The 20809-nt window shown below is 33.2% G+C and overlaps 3 protein-coding genes across 5 annotated transcripts; 2 read left to right on the forward strand and 1 right to left on the reverse strand.

Annotated features, from left to right (window-relative positions):
* The first annotated feature begins 10 nt into the window (after positions 1-10).
* On the forward strand, positions 11-1621 carry ATP6AP2 (ATPase H(+)-transporting accessory protein 2). The gene is made up of 4 exons (XM_014242931.3): positions 11-168; positions 344-696; positions 761-1012; positions 1072-1621. Exons 1-4 carry the CDS (start codon positions 126-128, stop codon positions 1255-1257), a joined length of 834 nt encoding a protein of 277 aa, XP_014098406.1. The 5' UTR covers positions 11-125; the 3' UTR covers positions 1258-1621.
* A 1547-nt stretch (positions 1622-3168) lies between these two features.
* On the forward strand, positions 3169-6616 carry Rrp6 (exosome component Rrp6). Its single transcript, XM_014242937.3, has 8 exons — positions 3169-3399; positions 3462-3643; positions 3713-4093; positions 4148-5138; positions 5222-5455; positions 5519-5704; positions 5779-6348; positions 6414-6616. Exons 1-8 carry the CDS (start codon positions 3277-3279, stop codon positions 6486-6488), a joined length of 2742 nt encoding a protein of 913 aa, XP_014098412.3. The 5' UTR covers positions 3169-3276; the 3' UTR covers positions 6489-6616.
* On the reverse strand, positions 6453-10357 carry LOC106623422 (glycosaminoglycan xylosylkinase homolog). Of its 3 annotated transcripts, none has more exons than XM_036356847.2 (6): positions 10115-10357; positions 8509-10045; positions 8072-8383; positions 7412-7989; positions 7121-7321; positions 6453-7057 (listed from the first exon to the last, which is right to left on the reverse strand). In XM_036356847.2, the coding sequence occupies exons 3-6, from the start codon at positions 8357-8359 to the stop codon at positions 6850-6852; spliced, it is 1275 nt and encodes a 424-aa protein (XP_036212740.1). In that variant the 5' UTR covers positions 8360-8383; positions 8509-10045; positions 10115-10357; the 3' UTR covers positions 6453-6849. The 3 variants fall into 3 exon arrangements, with proteins under 3 accessions (XP_036212740.1, XP_014098413.1, XP_069962088.1); XM_014242938.3 differs by having other exon boundaries at positions 8072-8411; XM_070105987.1 differs by having other exon boundaries at positions 8072-10045.
* Between the last annotated feature and the right edge of the window lie 10452 nt (positions 10358-20809).

Genomic DNA, 20809 nt, shown 5'->3' on the forward strand with positions numbered 1-20809 from the left:
TGAACACCCTCCAAATCTGTAAAGAAATCCACATTTTGACTTGTGACATTGTTGTTGTTGTATTTCAGCTGTCCGTCGTAGTTGTCATATGATCAATTTTCATTGAGGGCCAGAAATAAAAAAATATGCTGCGAATTTGTGCGTTGTTAATGTTCTGCTTTTTAGCAGGTGAGTAATCGAAAAATAATTTATAGAAAGTACTTAGTGCCAGCATTTAAAGTGAAGTTAAAATAAATTTGTGTTCGACAAAAGAAAACATGAAATTTCAGTTGGAGTGTACCTGCTATTGATTTTATGTTCACATCCCTCGTAACTTATAGAAAAAAAAAACTTTATATTTCAGTCAATGCCGATGGTAGTTTCTACGTGTTAAATGCACCAGAATCGCTATCCTTCCAACGCATTCCAACTGTTCTACCAAGTGAACAGGTGTGCGATGTTATCAAGGCAGCAAGAGGTTTGGGTGTATCAGACACTGCTGACTTTCCTGGTCTTGTGATCAATGATCCCTTTGGACTACCACAAAAGGCTGTCCTTGTAGATGTGATCGGTTTAAATGAAATTCCACTCAGCGAGGAGAATATTAGCTATAAAATTGGTGGTAAATCTGTCTCAGCCTCATTAGATGACCTGAAACTTACCTCGGCCGAAGATCCATCTGACTGTGACATTAACATCTCAAATTTTGAGGAAAATGTACGTAACTTGTGATTACATCAAAATTGATAAAATCAATTATTTTAAACATTTAATATTCCAGGAATTGAGCAACTGCGTTTTAAAATCCGATAAGGAATTCGTTTACGTTAAAATCGACTTATCCAACTTGAAAAATGTTGCAGACAAATCAAAAGTAATTTCTGCGTTGACCAACGAACTTATAAATTTACAACGACAAATTGAAGGTAATTCATTGTCTCAATCATTACTGGCTGTTATTGTGAGCCACGAAGATGACAAAAGCAGTAACTTATTACGTAGACGACGTGAAGCAGTTACTGGTTCAAAAACTGTAAGTTTATATAATCATCCAAAAGACATCATCTAATGTGAATAATTAATTATAAACAGAACACATACAACCTTGCTGCCTACTATGACCAAAACTACCCAGTAATTTTCAACATAATTCTATGGTTCATGGTTGCTTTGGGCCTCTCATTATTGGCCGTTTGCTACGCAATTGCCGATATGGATCCCGGCAGAGATTCGATTATTTACAGAATGACATCGACAAGAATGAAGAAAGATAACTAAATAATTATTTCTTTATAGCGAATATTGTTATTATACTCTAAATTCAGAATATTTCAAAACCATCTCCCAATCAGCAGATTATATAAGAAATAATTATAAATGTAAAAAATGTAAGTATTATAATATTTTCAAGAAGTAGCAGTTCCATACATTGGCACTATTTGGAACATTAAATATTTAGCGATTCTTTCTTTTTGGGATATGTTTTTTTTTTTGCCTACCTCTAAATAATCCAAGTGTGTGTGTGTGTTGTTTACTATTCAGAAAACATCTATAAGATTAATTAAACGAGGTAGTGCATGTATTGTATATTCCACAAATAAATGTATAGCGGTGGTTATTAAATAAATACTTAAAAAGAAAATCCTTCAGTTTTATTTTTTAGCAGTTTTTATAAAAACATCTCCAATGTGGTACATTAGCCGATTTTTTATGATTTATTAAATTTATATGTTTTTACACAAAATGATTCTGATAACAGAACTGTTTACGTGGAAAATAGAAAATGAAAACATTCTTTAATTGCAAAATTACTTTCAAAAGGCAAGTGGAAACATGAGTCATCAGCATTGATAACTTTTAAATGAAATCCATGGATGATTTGCGTAAACAACGTTGTAAGTAAAGACATGGGAAATTTTATATAGAAAAACAAAAACCATACAAAGGTAAATAAGGAGATAAAATTTAAATAAAGTTCATGTTAAGAATCATGAAACCGTTAAAACCTCACACACCGGAGAAATGTAGCTGTACACAAAGAGTACACAACATGCTTAGAGTATGTTCAGACGAGGACTCTTGTTGCCCAATCCGTTTTAATAGGTCCCACACGGACAATTGTCGCCCAAAATGGTTTTTTTTGTAAAGCGGGATAAAATAAAATGCAGAAAATAGTCCCACCCGTGTCGCACGTGTGAACGCATTGACAAAATAAAAAGAAATAGTTTTATTTTTGTTAAACAGTAATAAACAGAGTTATTTATTAAATATTATACTTAGATATAGTAATATGTACATATGTCTATGTTTATATAAACATGAAATTTTTATCTAAAGTTAGGTTTATAAATACATGTATATACATATATGTGTGAATGATTCATAAAAAAAATATAAATTTCTTTGCATAGCATACATACACAAAACCAAATGTTGTAGGCCCGATTTAAATTAAATATAAGGAGTTTGTTTATGTTGGGTCCTTTTTTAGGGCAAAGAGTTACAAAAAACAAAAAAAATCAACATGAAAATAACGGACACCTTATAGGCGTATCCAAATATATCTGTATAAGTTATGATTGAGCTGTAGATCATATTCTTATCAGATAATTAAATAAAAATTAATTGCTGCCAAACAGTGTTGGAAACTAGTTAGTTATAAAATTTTGTTAATATTAGCGGTAAAGATTAGGGCCCCCAAAGAAGGAGGGCTCAAATCTGAAAGTATAGACGAAATCGTAGAACTCTTTCCTGAACCGGGGCCTTCGGCCGCGCTTCAAAAAAAAAAACTCTGGTCGCTCCAACAGAAGTTCGACGGGAAGGAACATTTACAAAGCGTATTTATTTTTTCATATTTTTATAAAAATTCCTTTTCGATAAATTCAAAAAGAAAATTGAATTATTGAAAAAAATCGACTTTAGTGTTCACGGATTTGTAATAATAATTGAGGCTCCTGCGTTGGGGGCCCTAAACCATACATTTACATATTAGCAAATAAATAATAAGATTTTAATCATATTTTAAAGGAAAAACTAATAACAATTAATACTTGGAATATTAATTTACAAAAATTACTATTTTTTTTCTAATACCTGTTTACTTGTCCTCTGACTGTATTTCGTCATTAATTTTTTCCTGCAGATGTCGCTGCTAAAGAATACCTGCAAATATGCCTTATTCCATTTGTTTTTGTTCACATATGTCAAAAATAAACGTGTATCAACTTATAAAAACAAGTACGGTTTTTTAGTGGTTTAGATTGTATGGAATTTTATTAAATTTATCAAAATAGCTAAATGACGCCCACAACAGCAACAAAAGATGAAACCGAAGCATCACATTCAACTCCTGTACAAAAGAAAAAAACACCGAGTGTTACACCAATTGGAGCTTTTGCGTCAATTGATGAATTTGCAAAAGTCTGTATATATAATATGCTTTCAATAAGAAAATATATTTAATTCTGAATATTATATAATAGAATGGCTTAGCTGAAATTGTGGAAGCTACCAAAGCTGTAAATTCGTTTCCACAAGGAGCTTCACGTGATTTATATTGCGCGTACCCGACATATGGTAAAATTGTCGATGCACAATCGGACCGCATATTTGGGCTGATGTCTAAAGTTTTGAAATGGCAAAATGTTAAGGGTAACATACAACGGTGAGTGTCAGTGGCATTTTTTAAAAGTATTTTGGTAAAATATTTGATATTTACCAAAAATATTTTTAGCCGCCAGCAAGATGAACAATTCGAAATGCTTCTGGAGTGTAATGATGCTATAATGGAACGCTTGAATTCGAATTTGGATGAACTAGCTGGTATAAAGAAAAATCCGCAAACTATTGTGGTAGAGTCCCACCTAAATATAGCCAACAATATACCCAAATCTGGCTCAGGTGCTGGTAGTTGGAATTTAAAGAAAAATGAACAATCACCATTAGCTGCACGTTTAATAACTGCAAAGAATATCGCACGACCACAATTAAAATTTAAAGTTGCAGTGGATAATAGTGCTCTGACACCGTTCGTACCAAGAATAAAAGATAAACCGAATTCGTTAAAACCGTTAGCCGTGCTACCCGAATATGACGAAAGTGGCAATATTGCTAGGTAATTTTTAGTTACACTTTGTTGTTAGATAGTTGAAATTTTTATAAATTACAGTTATTTACATCCATATGAATTCGAATTAATGAAATGGGAGGTACCTGCCGCGCAACTCTCACGCACAAATCCAAAGGAGCCTAAAAATTTAGATGACACAGAACTCCTTTATGTGAATACTGTGCCGAAATTGAATGCCGCGGTTGAAGATTTGCGTAAGCACCGTGCAATTGCTATTGATGTGGAACACCATTCTTACCGCACATTTCAGGGATTTACCTGTCTTGTACAAGTTTCCACTCGTAACAAAGACTACCTTTTCGATGCTTTAGAATTACGCGACGATATGCACATACTAAACACGGTATTTACGGACCCAAAAATTGTTAAAATATTTCACGGCGCCGATATGGACATTGAGTGGTTACAACGTGATCTTTCCTTATATATAGTTAATATGTTTGATACACATCAAGCAGCTAAGGCTTTGAATTATGCGCGATTATCGTTGGCGTATTTACTGAAGCACTATTGTGAACTCGATGTCGATAAAACGTTCCAATTGGCTGATTGGCGTATACGTCCATTACCAAAAGAGTTGGTATCATATGCTCGCCAGGACACACATTACCTTCTCTATATATTCGATCGCTTAACCAATGATTTGCTCGACGCGGGAAATCAACAGTCTAACTTATTGCGAAACATTTATCAACGTAGTGCTGAAATCTGCAAAAAACGTTATGTAAAACCACATGTAACAGCAGATTCACATATGGATCTTTATCGCAAGTCGAAACGCGTTTTCGATAATCGACAACTGTATGCATTACGTGAATTTTTCCAATGGCGTGACAACGTTGCTCGACAAGAAGATGAAAGTTACGGATATGTTTTACCCAATCACATGTTATTGCAGATTTCCGAGAGCTTGCCGCGTGAAATGCAAGGTATACTTGCTTGCTGCAATCCCATACCGCCATTAGTTAGACAAAATCTACACATCTTACATCAAATCGTGCTGCGAGCGCGTGAACAGCCATTGGTGAAGGTGAATACATACATATTTATACCTATTAATCTGTTAAGAACTACAAAAGCAATAATTTTTATTATTGACAATTTCAATTTCAGCCTGTACTGGAGACGGAAACAATCCATCGCGTTGCCAGCAACAATACTAAGGATTATAATAGTAAGTTATATTGCCCGCATGATCTCTCGCACAACGAGGAGTTCCGTGATGATTTGCCAACATTACTTAACTTCCGCAAAAACCCATTATTGACCTCACCAGCTAAGGCTAACGTAAAGTTGGCGAAACCCATACTGAGTATTTATGACACGCCAGAGCCCGCTGAAGATGATGTAGGCATTTCGATAAATGTTGAGTTCAACTGCGCTAATTTAATTTTTTCCTTTTGACAATAGGATGAAGATCAGCGAAAACAAAAAAAACTACATAGCAACATAAAGTTCGTCAGCCCATATCAACGCTACCTGGCTATGCTACCTTTGGTAGAAAAAGAAAAGGCTGAAGAAGCGGCACGCATTGAAGTTGAAAATAAGAAACGGCAACTCTGTCCGACTGCAACACCACTGCCTGTACAAACAGCGGTAAAATACACATTTAAATAATACAAGTTTATTGAATGCATATATTTAATTTTGAATTCATATTTTTATTATAGACTGAATTAAAAATTGAGCCTACTGACGACGGTGATTACAGCTTGCCGATAAAAGAAATACTAAAACGCACACACGAACAGGCAATCGCGAAAAAGAGCCAGTCAAAAGAGACAGAGGAACCTAAAGCGAAGCGTTTCAAGACCGATACACCAAATGACGATAAATTAAAGTTTGTTAATTTACCGCCCACTAAAAAGGAATTGCGTCTGGCTAATAAACAAATGAGCAAAGAACCACAAAAGCCCGCCAATACCAGTGTAGCTGCTGACAAATCAAACAATTCTGTGCACATAATTAGTGATGACTCGGATAGTGGACCTGAAGAGGCACCATCCACATCGCAAGCTCAAACGGCACAATCAAATGCCAAACAGCAGCAAAGACAAAGTCAAATTGGCAAAAAAAAGTTTAAAAATAAGAATATAAAAAATCGTCAGAATCGTAACCAATCCTCAAGCAAACCGATTGATGTGAAAAATTTCGACTACAAAAATGTGGACTTTCGAAAATTTCAAGGTGGTGCACAACGTGCTAAGGGCATGGAGTTGAAGCCACAATTTCATGGAAAAGTATGTCTTGAAAATTGGTTGCAAGGTCAAGTTTATTCACTTATTGTTTTTTTTTCTATTTGCAGAGCAATTCAAATAAGGCCAATAATAAAAAGTTCAACAAATTATTCACATTTAGCAATGTCAAAGGTAAAAAATAGTAACATGACTTTATTAGGACTATATATCAACTTGCTTGATCAACTACATTAGAAGTCTTGGACGTAAAGTAACATGAAATTGATTTCTTTTTAAATTTAATTTAATAAATTACATTATCTTCAACAAACTTCAACAAGCTTACAAATGTACGAAAATTACATGTATGTGTATATGTTATATAGTTTACAAAATTACCCAAGAGAGCAGTGTGAAAATACTTTTGCTGAAATTTTATACCCACTTAAATTTAAATATGTACATTACTAAACTACATACTACTAGGTAATAAAATATAAGGTTTTGAATAAACATTTACATACAAACAACTTATTTAAAATTGGCAATTAGCTGCATATACGGTTATAACTGCTTAAACATTTTATCACCTTCCCTGTCCATACAATATTCGACAACTGCATAGACAACCAGTAGCCTACGTTCTACGCCTCTTTTGTGCTTATCTGTTATCAAGGGAAAAAGCGCGTCGTGCTTGGAAAGACGATCAATGAGTTCGGTGAGAACACCACCCGAAAATACCTGTAGCCGGTCCCAGGTTGTTTTTCGAATGCTATAGAAATTCACATAATTTTCAAAGTTGACAAAATTAAATATTTTAACTAAATTCACTCACAGACAACACTGATATAGTGGCGCCAATATGTCTAGATGATCCTTGTTTGGATTTCCAAATGCTTTACCGTTGTCTATGAGCACTAAGCGCTCTTCACGTGTCTCATAGTGGTGTCGATCACCATTTTGTATGAGATAATCAAAAATTGCAGCATCAATGAGGTCCAATAAACGCATTGTTTCCATTTTATCTTTAAGTGGCCTATAGCGAATAATGTCAATAGAATATTAAATTACAGACACAATATGCATAAATTTGTAAACATATGCCACTTTCTACGTTTCTGCTCACTTGCAATAGTTCATATCATCCTCCCAGGGTGCACGTTTATCCTCTTTGTATGTACGTTGCCAAGGTGATCGGCGTTTTGCCAAAGAGCCCGGCACAATATATATGAGAACACCCTCTATGTTATTCCGCTCATCACCACATACAGTCTCCTCTTCGTTACAATAATGACATTTGCCGAAGAGACAATATTGTTCGGTACCATTTTCCGTTTCTGTGATTGTCATGGAATTCTTCAGCTCGCTATCACCTTTGTCATAAATATCTGTCTTCAAGTTGACGACACGTCCTACCACTATAGGCGTCCACCTGAAGTCGAGTACAGCACCCAAAAAAAATGCGTATACTTCCGCAGTGTGACGATCTTTGCCTGCGTAAACGGCACCTTCGATTACTGCATCACGCTCATACCATTGCGGTTTGAAGATCACTTTTTGTTTATTGGCCAAACGAACGAGCAATTTTAGTTGTGTACCTTTTGCCAAATTTGTGACTTTAGTTATAGGTTCTAAGCGCAATGTTTGCAGAAGTTGAGCCATGGAGGTGTCGTAAATTGGATAGATTTCATTTTCTTGTGGCCACTTAAATTGAAAAAAAAAAACGATTTTGAAATATTAAATAGGCAAAAATTAACAGTGGTCATTTGTGATTTATAATATTTACCCAGTTGGCAATATCCCAGAGGACGGTTGCATTTTCATACGGCGCAGGTTTATAGTTTTTCAACAACTTATTACGGTACATAAACAGTCGAGGATTACGATTTAAATACACAGGATGAAGTTCACGAATTTTCTGGCGTATCATATTCTCCAATGCACGCGTGCTGCTTACATGTGGAGCTTCATCAACGTTTAGATAATACATAAAGTACAAATTGGCGCCAGCTACTACGCACACGAGTATGACCAGTGCAACAATAATGCCAACAGTGCGTTTGTTTGCAGCCATTGCCACACTAATTATGCTATATTACTGTGAAATTTGTAAAATTACTTTTCAACTATATTTAAGGAAATGAAATTCAATTAAACATTATTCAGTTGCGTTGTTAATGATGATCATTTTCATTCATCTATTAGCATGATGCAGTCACTCACCTATCAACAAATTGTATTTTACTCTCGGTAACCAATTTTAGCTGAAAGAAGTCTATGCATAAATACTATTTGTGTATGTAAACCAGGCGGCAAAAATTTTTATTTATTTTTTTTTTAACCAACAAATTACAAATGACTGCTGAATGCTTTGTGTTGTCATTGGCGTTTCGCTACGAAATTGCGACTTTATTTTTGTAATTTTTGTTGATATATTCTGTGCGCCGTCATCACAGACAGCGTCATTACATGCAATATTTGCCGGCAGCTGCTCTCGTTTGTGGTGTAACGTCGCTCTTTGTTGTTGACAAACTCATCAACGTATGGCTAATAGCAACAGCAACAACGAGATTGTATCACAATTTTCATTTTTAATTATGGCCCTTAAAATTTTCGCACATTTTCCCGCACTTATGTTTGTTCGCCTCGGTTTTTCCTTGGCTGTCGTACATGAAGGTGAAGTGTTAAACGTTTCAAATAATTTATTTTTAATACAAATTTAAATTTGGCGATGTAGGCCTGTAACAGTTGTTCTTATTGCGGTATTAATTAGTTTTATAATAAACATGCATGGGTTCGCAGTAAAAAATACACGTGGCATTAAGACTGACGATTACTTTTATATTAGTTAATAGTTCAATTATGTTTTGGGTTGGCCAAATTTCCCTATCACTTGTTTATCAGTGGTTTGGTTTTAAATGGCAGTTATTTAAAATTATCGCTTATATTTAATTTGCTAATTCCAAGTATATAACACTTTATTTCGATGTATGCTGTATTAATTTTCTAAATTTTTTCAAATTCTACCATTAGCACTCACGTTTCATCTATATTTCGTTATATAAATTTAGCAGCAGGAATGTAGCCAGTGCGGATGAAAATATTATATAACAACTAGGTTCCATATATTAACAAATTTGTTTACACATAAATCGCAATTTTTATAATATTAATGCGCGTAAATAACATAGTTTTTTACAATGATTGTATGAATTATTCCACGTAGAAAATCACTCCAAACGGATCGAGTATATTTTAAAAGCACTTTGCTTGCACAAATAAATATTTCTGTTTGCTTTCCTTAAATTGAAATTTGCTACATACTTTGCGTATGGTTGAGAACGTCTAAATGCGTTAACGTGTGGCAAACTTATGTGGCTTGGTTTGCTATATCCGCCGCGAATGTCTGCCGTTGGGCTTTGGGCTCATTTGCCATTGTCTACGCCGACGTTTTCGTTTTGTTTTGATTTTGAAATAACTCATTAATTATGGCACTTGACTTCAATTAAATTAAATTCTATTGTAACGAAATTTTGCGAATGTCCGCTTGGTTGCTGGCAAGACAAAACATTAATGCGTATGCAGCAGCTGCTGTAGCGCAACTTTGACTAATGCAACGACAATTTGTAATTGGCAAACACAGTACAGAACACACTGCCGGGTGTAATGTCATCGCTCATGGCCAACAATCTTCACGATGTCTAGTGTTTGTACAACCCCTTTCAGCTTTAGTATACACACTTCTTTGCCTGTCGTTGTTCTAGAATATAACGATAAAATTTATATAATTATAGGTATTCATAATTTTGTTTATATTTGCTTTTATTACGTTTATAACACCTGCCTGTGGATATTTTAGGCCGTGGCGAAAGTACTACCACGATGACGAGTCTACAAGTGATGCGAAACGAAAACGCTTTGCGGAGACCTGTGCGCGCCAAAATATTTCCTTTTAGAATATTCTGCTCTCAGTTATTCAGTCGATACTACAAGGAGTACATTTTGTTTACATGTTTTTTTCTTTTCACTGCGGTTGTGTACATCATTAAAACGCATCAATATGCCGAAAATAAATGTAAACTTACCAAAGAAATCAGCTGTTCTTTGTTTTGATTGTACGCAAGCCTTTCAATGCTGCCATATTTGAATTTATTTAATCAAACGTGAAAGCCATTTTTTTGGAAATACGTTTCTTTAGCGAAAAAATATTCGGCTGTAAAATTTATACGAGATAACATTTTATGGGGCTTTAGGTATCGGTTGATATAATTTTTAATATTTTGGAAGAAGTAAATTATCGGTTGCATGTAATATTTGCTTATGAGACCGATTAGACGTCACATTTGTGGAATTTAGTCATGGAAACTAATTGTTCACAATTATATTAGAAGCACATAATCATAACATAAATTTATGTTAACTAACTAACGAAAAATTTATAGAAAAAGTATCTATCGTTTTTGGCATAATTTTCTTTCATAATTTTTATAATGTGTTCCCAGCCAATGGTCAAAGGTCCTATAAAATTAGTTTTGAAGTCAGTTAACCCGAAAACCCCCATATAGTATATTGTTAAATTACGCTGTTTTAAATACATATTCAGAGGTTTTATTTCCTCATGGATTGTAAATAAGAGGGGGTTATTTCTAAAACAATCTTTGAATTCGACTCACTGACGTATTTAATGCATTTATTAAATATTTATTAAAAGTTTTCCCGAAGAATTTATTTTTATGGACACGCAAACGTTAGCATGTTGAATGTGACCTATATGCACTCTTACTTTCAGGTACCGAAATTTTGGTAAGTACACTGTTTAAGGCAATATTAGTGGCAATAAAACTGCCAAGGTTTGGTTTTCCCTAAATTAATCGATGAAGCGATAAATTTATAACATTTCGGTCTATATCTGATTTGGTTGATCTTAGAATTACTTTCTGTTTAACACTACGCTTATTTAAGTAATGGTTTATACGCATATTTAATATTTACCGGGATTACACTCTACTAGTGGGGATCCTCTACCACCAAAAATGAATCCACTCAACGCTTTCAAAGTAATTTTGTACATACTTATGGTATGTGTCTTTTAATCTATATTTTGGTATTTGAGGTCACAATATTTATATATATACATATATGTATATACATATGTATGACATATCTCGTGTACACGTGCCTTTAATTAATAATTTCTTGATTAGATTTTTAAAGTACCTGCTTCGCACTATTGCTTGAATTGTGTCTGTTCACATGAATATAAGCGGGCGCATATCTAACTCTATAAATATATTTTGAGCTTAACACGAATGCCTTTAGATGTCCTTTTTTAAGGAGTTGAGGACTTAGCACGTATATATACACACATACATACACTATGTAAAATAGTAAATGAAAGACCCAGCCATCTCCAAAAAATGTTTAGATAATCAATCTCTAATATTAGAGCCATGATATGCCGTACATGTAAGTACGAAGAATATTTTATACACTTTTATCTCTGTATACCATATAAAAATATTAAAGAGCAAACCGAATTATATATACCAGCAAGATTTTTTTACAACAGTTTTACAGGGAGCTTCATTATAAGAGATGCTTTAGGAAGACTCACCTCGTGAAGATGTTGAAAGTCATATCGTGTTACAGTAGAAGGGTACTTCACAGACGTTTCCGTAATATGATAAATTTTACACACAAATGAAATTGTGCGGTACTTTTTTATTGTATAGGAATATGGATTTACACTCGAAACCATCACTGCTTCAATATTTGCCACTAAACACTTAATTTTTATTGATATTTAATGAAAAAATTACAGATTTTACAAATTTTTACAAACGCGTCCGAAATTAATGCGCGATTATTGAAATGGCGGCGGAAACTAAGCAAGGCATATTGTGGTTAATGCTTGGACATATTGCAAGCTGTGGTGTTCACTATTTTAAGTTGTACATAAATGCATTTTAAAAAAGTTTCAATGTTCAAAAGTGTTGTGAATAATTTGATTAATACAATATTTTTTAAGAAAAATATATATGTATGAAAATAAAATTTTTTTTACTATAACTAAGACACTCAATTGATGTTAATCGATAAGGTGGTTAAAAATTAAAAAAAAAACTGATTTATTGGTTTGGGATTGTTTTAGGGTACAATTACCAATGACGTTACAATAACCGACGGTGATCGAACCGTATTAAAAATATAATATATCCCTAATTTGACTATATTGTTGTGAGAGGAACTTCAAATAATTAATGTATTTCTTACTTGCTTTTTAAGTGTAAATCTCAATAATTTTCATGAATTAATTCTGAAATTACATATAATTAAATTATTCAATATGTTTTACCTTGTGTAGAATTTTACAGATAATAAACACCGTTACTAACACTTTTGCAAAATTTTAACCAGGCACTACAGATGGCGCGAAATATCGGACAAGACTCTAAATCATATATACAAGTATTTAATATCACACATATGTACATATATTGAAAGTATTAATATAGCATATACCATACATATCTTTTTCGAAATATAAAAATATAATACAATTTAAAAGACTTCATTTTTCTTAGAAACATTTTAATTGTTACATAAGTAGGCCATCAATACAATATACCATAAATTCATTATTTGATTTTACACTCAGCCAACCATTCAGATTATTATTATAGTTATATAAACTTAAATTATCAACATCTAATTAATTCCACACATAATTTGCTTCTTAAACATACCGGCAACTCTGTTTCCAGTTCCGCTTTGCTCAGTTTCCGCCGCCATTTCAAACGCCGCACATTTTGTTCCGTGCTTGGTTTGAGGATTTAGCGAATATTCTGATTTTTTAGTGAAAATTATAGAAATTAAGTGTTTAATAAAAAATATTGTAGTGTTAAATTAACTTAATTTCCAAAAATAAATGACATTATTTATCAATTAGTAATTTTTATTAGATAATATGGTTAGGATGCTTCATTAACCGAGTTTGCTACGCGGCTGCAGGAGCTTGCACAAGCATATGATCGTATTTTTGAAAATGTTATTTGAGTAAATATAGTATACTCGTATATGAATCTATGTATGTATGTAGCCGAAGGCGCTAAAGGTGTGCAGTTAAATGAAATCAGTTGCAGTTGAAGATTTCAAAGGTAAGTATTAAAATTTCTATAACCTCTTACTGCAATGTGTGTATGTACGCAGGCATTTTTGGTATGAAGCTGACAACAATGCTATCTTGCTTTTATATTATGTAGTTGCCTGCGTAAAAAAATAAAAAGTGCTGTGTTTTCTAGCAACTTCTGCAAACACTCGCCGCTTTGCCGCTTACTTTTGTGATTATTCAAAGTTTACATACAAACTTAGCTATAGTTTTCGCATTTATATATGTTACGAAAGGATAGGTGATAAAGCGATTTGTTTGCATTTCCGCTTGGCACGGGTAACAGCTGCTGTAGCTAGGTTTTTTAAATTCGTCCTTCCTACATAGATAAATCTTTTTATTCGTTAGGTTTTCTGTGTTATGGGGTATAAACTCGAAAATTGAATTTAGGGCGCACGCGGAGTGTCTAATTCTGAAAAAAATAATAATAATAAAAAATTTTGATTGGTTATACCTTTGAAAATAACTTTCTAAAATTTAAAATGTCAAATTATTATAATGCATTAGTCAAAAATTACCTTTGTATTATACACATAAATGAACAGAGTGACGAGCTGAGTCGATTTAACCATGTCCGTCTGTATATATGTACGCGAACTAGTTTCTCAGTTTTTGAGATATCGGTCTGAAATTTTGAACACTCCTTTTTCTCCCCAAGAGTCAGTACATTTATCGGAATCCGAGCTGCCATACAAACTGAACGATAAAAAATCTTGTATGGAAAACTTTCTTGCTTGTGAAGGGTATTATAGCTTTGGTGTCACCGAAATTAACATTTTTTCTTGTTTTTGTATTTTTTACAACTTGATGACTATATATGTTTGTGATGTATGTCCCTATGTTCATCGAAAAAAAAATTGGACATCTAAAACAGCTACTTACGAGCAACATGGAGATCCTGGAAGATATTAAATGAAGCAAAATATTTGAATATATGATTTATGTATGTACATATGTTATACCTCAGACACTACACAGAAGTTTGAGCAATTATTTCAAAGGTTCTATTTCGTTTGGTTTAATCGAGTTCTCTTTCCACAAACATTTAGTATACATTTAATTATAAACAAATTGAAAGCATTTGGTAAGCCTCGCATTACATTTGATTACTCCGAAAGTAATTGACTGCAACACTAAATTTATTCTCACTTTTCACATTATCAATTCGGCCTATCCAGCATAGGAATGTTAAACGTCTGGCTTACTACGTTGGTCATCAGAATTAATCCAATTAGTGAGTGTGCGCGCGACATTTAAATCCGCAATGATCCCGGCCATGTGGCGGAAATTACTGCTGTGCTCTTACATATAGACATATGTATGTGTTACTTCCGCGAATATAATGTGTGGTTAATTGCCGCTATGTGAACACAAAGTTAGTGTGCCGGCACATTAACCAGCAAATAAACACACATACATTGTATGTATATAATTTACTACATAGCTCAGATAAATATTTACATATTTATATTTCAAAAATATATAAGAGCTTTTTAGTATATTATATATAATACATATACAATATAAATAAACTAGTCGTTGTGTTTAGGGTTTAGCAGTATTTAAGTTTTCTCAAAGGCGTGATAGACATAAGTGTAATGAATTTTTCATGCAATAATGAATGTAATAATAATAATATAGTATTTAAATTTATATGTATGTATGTCTACATGCAAACAGTTTATATGAATAGTTGTAGCGTGAACCAAGGTATATGAGAAGAAAAGAAACACAGCTTTGTTAGGATGAAAAATGAAAAAAGGACCGCGCAATAAAAAGGAGATCAGCGAGACAGCACATAAAAGCAAAGATGATAGAAAATGTATTACGCTACGGTATTGTTACGTTAAATGTCATGAAGTTGAGCATATTGCAACAAAATTATAATCACTTTGACATTTAATGAAACGATAAAGTCACGGCACAAAAATTGGAAGTAGTTCAAAATACAACAACATAAAATATTATTAATTCAACTAAAATGTTATAAAAAATTAAATTGACTTAAGGGAGGGAAAAAAACTACGCATGATATACAATTTTTTTTTTATTTCGTAAACTAATACTTCAAACTGGATATCTGTAGAAAAAATACAATAATTTTTGCAAAACTTTGTCCTTGACGCGTTCTTGAATGCAGCAGTGCCAGTGCGATATAGTGGACTTCTTGGCAAGAAATTTCAGCTTTATTACCTTGAAGCCAATCATTTTTTTATTACCCTAGTTATAAGTATCTTTGAGCGGATAAGGTCAATCCTTTGATTTTTTCGCTATAAACACAAGAGTTTGAATACAAATTTTTAAACTCTCACTTTTGCCTGATATTAAGATATGCCAAGCGAATGAAAATGAAATGGCAAAATTTTAGTACAATAGAAACGAAATCACCATTTTATTTTGGTTAATTTTGCATATTTTTTATGCTGCAAAGTCCATTCACTTGACACGTTGCACTTATAACGGGTTTTCCAATAAGAGTATTATGATTAAAAAAAAAACTCACAAATTGTTAAGGAAATTTAAAAGTTTTTTATTTAATGTGAAATACATTCGTTACAAATAAGTTCTGAATATAATATTATATAACATCATTCAAATGGACTCCACGATTTCTTTTTCAGGCGCGAATTCGATGAACCCAACTTTCGAGTACTTTTTCCACTAAGTCAAGTCGTATGCCAGGAATAGCACGTTTAATATTAACTTCTAAAGCTTGAAAAGAGTCTGGTTTATTGCTAAAGACCAATGACTTCAAATAACCCCACAAGAAGTAGTCTAATGGTGTTAAATCACAACTTTTTGGAGGCCATTTAATGTCACAATTTCTTGAAGTTATCGAATCTCCAAACTTTTCTTGTTATACTTCGGTTGTTGCATGTGTTGTGTGGCACGTATCGCCGTTTTATTGGAACCAGATGCTATCAGGATCAATTTCTTCCAATTACGGCCATAAAAAGTTGTTTATCATCGATCTATACCGCTCTCCATTGACAGTAACGCTGTCTCCAGCTTCATTTCGAAAGAAGTACGGACCGATGATTCCACCAGACCAAGAACCACAATAAAATGTCAATGTAGGTGAACGTAATGATTATTCATGAATAATTTGTGGATTTTCTTCGCAACAGAATTGACAATTTTGTTTATTTACCGCACCACTCACCATTACCATAACGACCATAAAATGGCAAACGCCTTATTCTTGCGTATATGTTTTCTTGACGAAATTGTAAACATTACTGAATAGAATGATAAAAAAACAGATCATGACATATTAAAAATGACCGAAACCGCACTTAGAAATCATAACATCCCTATTGGAAAACCTGATACATACTGCATTTACATATAAACATTTTAAACGGGCTAATTAGTTCCGTAAGTGAAAGCAAAATATTTCCAGTGAAATGAGAGCTCTTCAATAGATTGCGTGCTGCCTGCCACTTAGATATTTACTTAAACTTTATTAGTAACACATTTTATATACGAGTACATTGCTTTCCATTTAAAAGGTGGTTGACTAGGCGTATGAGTAACATTAAAGTGAAATATAATGATGGTGTCATTTCTGAGTATAGAAATATGTACATATGTATTAAATATTTTTAAAACAGTAATAAATTAACTCAAAACAAGAAAAAATTTTAACTTCGGCTGCATTGACAATTTAATACGCTTCACAGGTGCATTTAGTATAGAATAAAAGGGTACAAAAAGATTTTAAACTTGTTTTGATCGGTTAGTTTGAAAGACACCTATGTTTATGCTACATTGGTCCAAGTTAAACAATATATTCGAAAATTATAACCTTGCCTTCAAAAATTATCTGTGACACATTTCAGGAAGACGTCTTGTCAAATAAAAAAGTTTTCCACACAAGGATTTGGTTTTGATCGATCAGTTTGTTTGGTATATACTCGTATGAAGTCAGCATCAGCCGTGCCACAAACACTTATTAAATAGATAACTGCAGAAGCTAGTAGATACTGAAGACGATTGGAATTTTCAATAAAAAGTATACTGTCGGGTATCTTTATGCTAGAAACGACATCGCTGCTTCCATCAAAGCTGACATCAGATTATTTCTGTTATACAGATACAGAAAGCAGATTTTCTAATAATCACAGGGCATAAAATAAAAACATGAATTATTTCACCATAATTAACTCAAAATATAATATATCTTAGAACATTTTACAATATTTTGGTTTTACATACATAAACATATATATCTTAAAGTATTTCGTGGAAGATTGCAGGCTTTTAAAACTATGAAAATTTTTTTACTGTCAGTTTGAGTAAAATCTTATTTTGTTTAATGTCAACTTCACCTTTGAGTTTTATTGAAATATTATATTGAAGACAACAAACAAGAAAACCCGTTAACTTCGGTTGCACAGCAGCTATAATACCCTGCACAATTTCTTCGGAGATTATGCCGCTACTTTGGACATCGGTAAAAATCTATGCTAAATTTCCTGAGGATATCTTGTCAAATATAAAAGTTTCCATTAAAGGGCATGTATTTGATCGTTCAGTTACATGTCAGCTATTACATTGCTCCGATATCGGCGGATCCACCAAATGAGCAGCTTCCTTGGGAGAAAAGGAGGTATGCAAAATTTCACATCGATATCTCAGAAATAGAGGGACTAGTTTCGTATATACAAAAAAACCGAATCAGCTCGTCAAACTGATCATTTATATGGTATATATATTTAAGAAAGTCTCCGACGCTTCCTTCTGGGTGTTACAAATTTCTTGCCAAACTTAATTTACATTGTTCAGGGTATAAAAAACAGGCGAAGATATTTTCATTGAAATATTCCATTTATAAAGCCCTGAAAGACGTTAATTACATTTTTGGTTGCCTTATAACCACTGAGATTTCTTTGTTATATATAATATCATGCCACGCACACCCAAACTCTTACACACATAAATATATTAATTATTAATCACTAACTCAAACGTAAATCCTCGGCTACTTGATATGCCTTTTACTCTTTACAAGCTTCGCTTGATAACTGTTTAAGTCATTACATGCTAACTTATGCTAAATGTATGCAAATATGTCTTGATATATATGGAAAACAAGATTATAAAAATACCATCAAAAGCAACAACAAATTAAATCCGCGTGTAGCGGTAAACACCAAATTATAAACAAACACCCACATGTGACTAAATGTTAGAGTAAAAGCTTGTAACCACGAGGCGACTGCAGAAGAGCACGCAAAATACGCTGAACTTTTACCTTTAGTTTTTTGTTGTGTGAGCGCAATTTTTGACTAAATCAATTTAAGAGAGTATAAATGCAATAACCTAGAGAGCTCCTGATATTTAGTAAGAGTTGCCACAGTAAAAAAATAATTCACTTGTAAGTATAGTAATTTCAAACCCAAAATTTTAATAATGGTAGACTTTCATGATATGTGCCTGCTTATCATTAATCATTAATAAATTTTCTAACAAATAAGACAAAGACGTAAAACCTGATTTCGATTTGAATCATACATTTCATTTAATTCTTTGTAGTTGATGCCTCAGACGGTCCGTAGTATTTATTAAGCTTAATTTTTCAATATTTGGGATATTGCTATTTTTATATCCTGACCAGGGTATATTAAGTTTGCCACGAAATTTGTAGCACCCAGAAGGAATTGGCGAATACCCTATGAAATATATACATATATAAACGATCGGCGTGATCAGCCGAGTCGATTTAGCGATGTCCGCCTGTGTGTCTGTATATACGCGAACTAGTCTCCTTTTCTCCCCAAGAAGCTACTCATTTGTTGAAACCGCTGATATCGGATCACTATAGTATATAACTGTCATACAAACTTTTTCATTTGACGAGATATCTTCACGAAATTTAGAACGGATCATTATCTAAGATAATAATTGAATCTTCAAAGAAATTGTTTAGAACGGATCATTATAGTATACAACTTCCATACAAACTAACAGATCAAAATTAAGTTCTTGTATGGGAAACTTTTTTATCTGACAAGCTATCTTCAATTCTCATGTCAAAGGCAACGCTAAAATCTCCGAACATATTGTTCAGATCGGACCACTATACCTTATTCTGTAAGAAATGCATAAAACTATCATTTTATCATAATTATCATTAATCGAAACTTTCGGTAATATAAAGATATAAAACTACTAAACAATTACAGCAAACCGAAAAAATTCAATTTAAAGAAATTAAAACAAAAATTTCTCAAAATCGTTTGGAACATTTCAGAAACTGTTTTTCATAAAATGGAAAAAGTTCTTCTCACTCTTTCACATTCTCTCACTATGACTCAATCAATAATTGTTTCTCTTTATATAACATCGCATATGTATGATTGCTCTTGGCCGACTTTGGCTTTGTATACAATTGTATGGTTGGGTCTTTGTGTTTGTGAAGCAACAGTTTCTTGCAACTTGATGAATACACACCGACCTACTAGGCTACCGAAGAGTTTGGGGGTGGGTAAAGAAACCCCCTACTCCAACTTGTTGTTAGTGTTCACATTTTTAATGCAGATTATCTTCTATTTCTGCTTTATACTTTTATCTTGCGCTGTATATTGTTCTTACTTTTTTTGGAGTTTACCCCAAAGTTTCTATACTATCAAACGATGATATTAAATAAATTTACCATTCCTTGCAGTGGCCAGTAAACTTCCCTTTCCACAAGCACCTTATGCAGGGCCGCAGTCGTCGAGGGTGCTCTTCCTGTGACGTTGAAATTGGTGCTAAATCAAAACTAACACAAAAAGAGCGTTTACTCGACAAAAGAGAGCAACTATTGTGTGCGTTTCTAAGTGTTTGAGTGTGGCTGTTCCGGTAAATGTGGTAGCAGTCATCCAGGCGATGGCAATTGAAGATTTAGTAGGACACTCGGCGCTCCAAGTGTGGTGTGTTCACTAACGGAATTTCGATTTGACGCGGAAATTTCAGTGCCCGGATTGTTTGTTATTTAGTCAGGAACGCGTCGTTGTTGTGCGAGCAGGTGTGCGGAACGCGTAAAAAATGTATATAATCGTATACTCTTATGTATATGAGCGCGTATATATATGCATAAAACTATGTACATAGAGCACTTTTAATATTTAAAAAGTCATTTGAGTAAAACGTGCGTGCATCTGTGCGAAATATTTGTTTAAACTTACTTACCTATGTATATATGTATAAGCAGTGAGAGAGTGAGTGTTGGAGAATTTAGTAAAATTTTGGTTTGAAATTTTGTGAATTTATTACGGAAAAGGAGTAAAAAAATAGTTGGAAAATATATAAGAAGGTGATAAAAAGTGCAGAGACTGATAATAAATAAAATAATTTTGAAATATTTTTTAA

Source organism: Bactrocera oleae, chromosome 2 (assembly GCF_042242935.1).
Source record: "Bactrocera oleae isolate idBacOlea1 chromosome 2, idBacOlea1, whole genome shotgun sequence".
In the NCBI taxonomy this organism is placed as follows: domain Eukaryota; kingdom Metazoa; phylum Arthropoda; class Insecta; order Diptera; family Tephritidae; genus Bactrocera; species Bactrocera oleae.